At 48.3% G+C, this 2975-nt stretch overlaps 1 protein-coding gene across 1 annotated transcript; it reads left to right on the top strand.

Annotated features, from left to right (window-relative positions):
• Nucleotides 1-260: 260 nt before the first annotated feature.
• On the top strand, nucleotides 261-1735 carry BDV27DRAFT_163184 (peptidase S8/S53 domain-containing protein; the record flags this gene model as incomplete). The annotated part of the gene is made up of 4 exons (XM_032073514.1): nucleotides 261-552; nucleotides 580-852; nucleotides 916-1176; nucleotides 1245-1735. The coding sequence occupies 4 exons, from the start codon at nucleotides 261-263 to the stop codon at nucleotides 1733-1735; spliced, it is 1317 nt and encodes a 438-aa protein (XP_031921942.1).
• Nucleotides 1736-2975: the final 1240 nt, after the last annotated feature.

Raw genomic sequence — 2975 nt, 5'->3', positions numbered from 1 at the left:
ATGGAGAATGGGAAGCTCCAAGTTCATGATCTCACCATTAATCGTCGATATCTCGCTGTGGTACAACAGGTGTGCCTCAAGTGTCTGTAAGATTCTTGTATGTGTTAGTTCCCATGTCATTTTCCTATGCGAGAGGTTCCTTTTAGAATATATATATAAGGAGGCAGCTTTACATCAGTCATTTGAGCTAATATTCCAAATCAAGGCGTCTGATAAAAACTTGTCAAAGTTCACGTACGGAGCTTACTTGTCAAGGAACTATGGACCCTAGTATCGAAAGACATGTGCTGGCGCCTGACGACACGCAGTCACATCTAATTGTCATCTTCAAAACTACATCTATTGCAAGACTCACAGATACAGGTCTAGAGCCTGCAACAGTCGATGTGTCGCCCGTGCAAGCCCTTCTTGACCGTATTAATGCATCACTTATGCTTCTTTTCGGGCAGGATGAGAACCGTCTTGAAGCCCATCAAGAAGGCCTCCTGTTGTCTTTGCAACAACTGAACTCTGGCAAGTCAGGCAATGAAGGATTAGACCAAGAGCCGACAGGTTTGACTTCTACCTGACATATTCCAGCGCTGGCTACTTTCTACTATGTCGATGGGGAAGCTGCCAATCTAGATGACCTTGCTGCAGAACTCAACCAGCAAGATATTGTTGAAGCTGCATACGTTGTACCTGCTGCTGCTGCTCCACAATACCTTCGGATTGACCGTTCCCCTGCTCATGTGCCTTCTCAAACCCCGGATTTCACTTCCCGTCAAGTATATCGCAACGCAGAGGACATTGATGCGCAATATGCGCAGCAAGTTTCTGGTGGCACGGGGGAAGGACTGACGGTTATCGATTGTGAGTGGGGGTGGCGGTTCACTCATGAAGATTTGAAGGAAGTCTAGGGTGGTGTGATCGCAGGCTTGAATAGCTCTAACACAGACCATGGGACGGCGGTGTCCGGAGTTATTAGCGGAGACGTCAACACATTCGGTATCACGGGAATTGCCCCGGACGCTATGTTTAGTGGCTCATCCTTTAATGGGCAACCTTACTCTGCTGCTATTTACGCTGCAGCAAATAGGCTCAAGCCAGGATATGTCATCCTCCTTGAGATTCACGCGCCAGGGCCCAACGCTCCGCGCCCGCTGCAAGGACAAAAGGATTCATTGCCATTGAATGGTGGCCGGACACTTTTGCTGCAGTGCGTTATGCCGTCGCAAGAGGGGTTATTGTAGCTGAAGCTGCAGGAAACGGAGGCGAAAATCTCGATTCCCCTATATACAATACGCCCCTCAATGGCTTCCCTAGCTGGTGGCGTAACCCGTTTAATCTTCGGAATCCTTCGTCTGGCGCGATCCTGGTCGGCGCAGAATGCCCACCACCTGAAATACATGGCTGCAACCACGGTCCAGATCGTTCCCGGTTGGGTTTCTCCAACTGGGGTTCGCGGGTAGACTGCCAAGGTTGGGGCTTGGAAGTAACCTCGACTGGTTATGAAGACCTGAAAGGCGGCATAAGCCCAGATTTGTGGTACACAGATGAGTTTAACGGTACTTCTAGCGCATCGCCCATCGTCACTGGCGCAGTACTCTCCGTTCAAGGTGCGCGGAAGAAGCAAGGAAGGCGCTTTTTGACTGCAACGGAGCTGCAGGACCTACTACGCCGCACAGGCAGCAAGCAGCAACCCAGCGTTCAGGTGGGGAAGTCACCCAAAGAATTGGAAATCGGCCTAACCTGAAGGAGCTGATTCCGGCAGCCCTCGTTATAAGCGATTAAAGCTGGGGTAGAGAAGCACAGGGAAACAAAGACCTCGAAGGAAAATTTGTTTGATAGGAGTTAAATACATGCTTTTACAACTTGGGATATTGTATCATCCATATGAGCTAGTAATGGTTTCATGCATGGAGTCTACCTTTCCCGTCTCACTCTCCTATCCTTTTAGCACGTGGTATCAGAACGTCTGCACTGCAGCCTTTTTATCCTCCCCCAGTTGGCCGGCTTACCGCCCACAAGATGGAAAGCAAGCAAATTTCTTAGTGGAATAAGCAATACTGAGTAGTATAGCGAGGCAGAAAGTTCACAGTTACGAGTCGTCACAGAAGCCCGGTTTGCTGCCTACGGAAGGAGGAAAGCAGCTTCCCTGATGGCGCAAATACTAATACCGCGGTAGACTGATCGGCAGTGACCCCAGTATCTAAGAACTATTTGCACAGATGGTTCTCTAAGTACCAGCTGGACTGGGGTTTAGGCGAAATGTGGAAATAGGCGATACCAAGACCGTCATATTGGATGCTGTTCAAGGAGATAATAAAGTCCTGTCTGGTTCTTAAAAAGCGATTGTTTGCGTATTATCTGGCTCGTTACTATATATATGCGACAGCTGATGTCCGTTTGAGGGATGTCATTTTGCACCGAATGGCTCTTCTCATCTTGCGCCTCATGAATGTAGGTATGGCTTCCCCTGGATGAATGCTTAGGCAAGTTAAATTATCATCGCCTATTCAATCCTAAATTGATTATGACACGAACTCATTCCAGTAGTCCCCTTCTCCACTTCAACTTAAAAGGTCATAGAACCGGCAGAGTTGCGGTTCCGTTCCTGCGAGATCACCTCATCGCATCGTTCATGAGGCATGCCAAGTGCTACTTATATCCAGGTGGCAAGCTAGTCATCCCACGTATCCAGCCTTCAATGCGCTGTAGAAAGTAGCTTGAGTAGGAAGTTCCCGCGAGACTGTACCAGGTTAGCATTGAAGATTCGCCAGGAAGATTCAACACTACAGTACCCGTCGTGTTTATTAAGTTGCAATGGGAGGCTCATACTAGATTTGCCTGTATCAGGATGTGAATGGAAACCATGTGAACTGGGGATAAGATATAGTCTATACTCAAAATCTGCTGCGATTAAAGGAGGGAACAAGATGGAATTGAAGCCCTTCAACTAAGCCCGGATGAGGATTTATACAGTCATCTAGGGC

Source organism: Aspergillus caelatus (assembly GCF_009193585.1).
Source record: "Aspergillus caelatus strain CBS 763.97 unplaced genomic scaffold BDV27scaffold_301, whole genome shotgun sequence".
NCBI classification, from domain to species: Eukaryota; Fungi; Ascomycota; class Eurotiomycetes; order Eurotiales; family Aspergillaceae; genus Aspergillus; species Aspergillus caelatus.
Note: the sequence above shows the minus strand (reverse complement) of the source record. Positions and strands in the feature narration are given on the sequence as shown.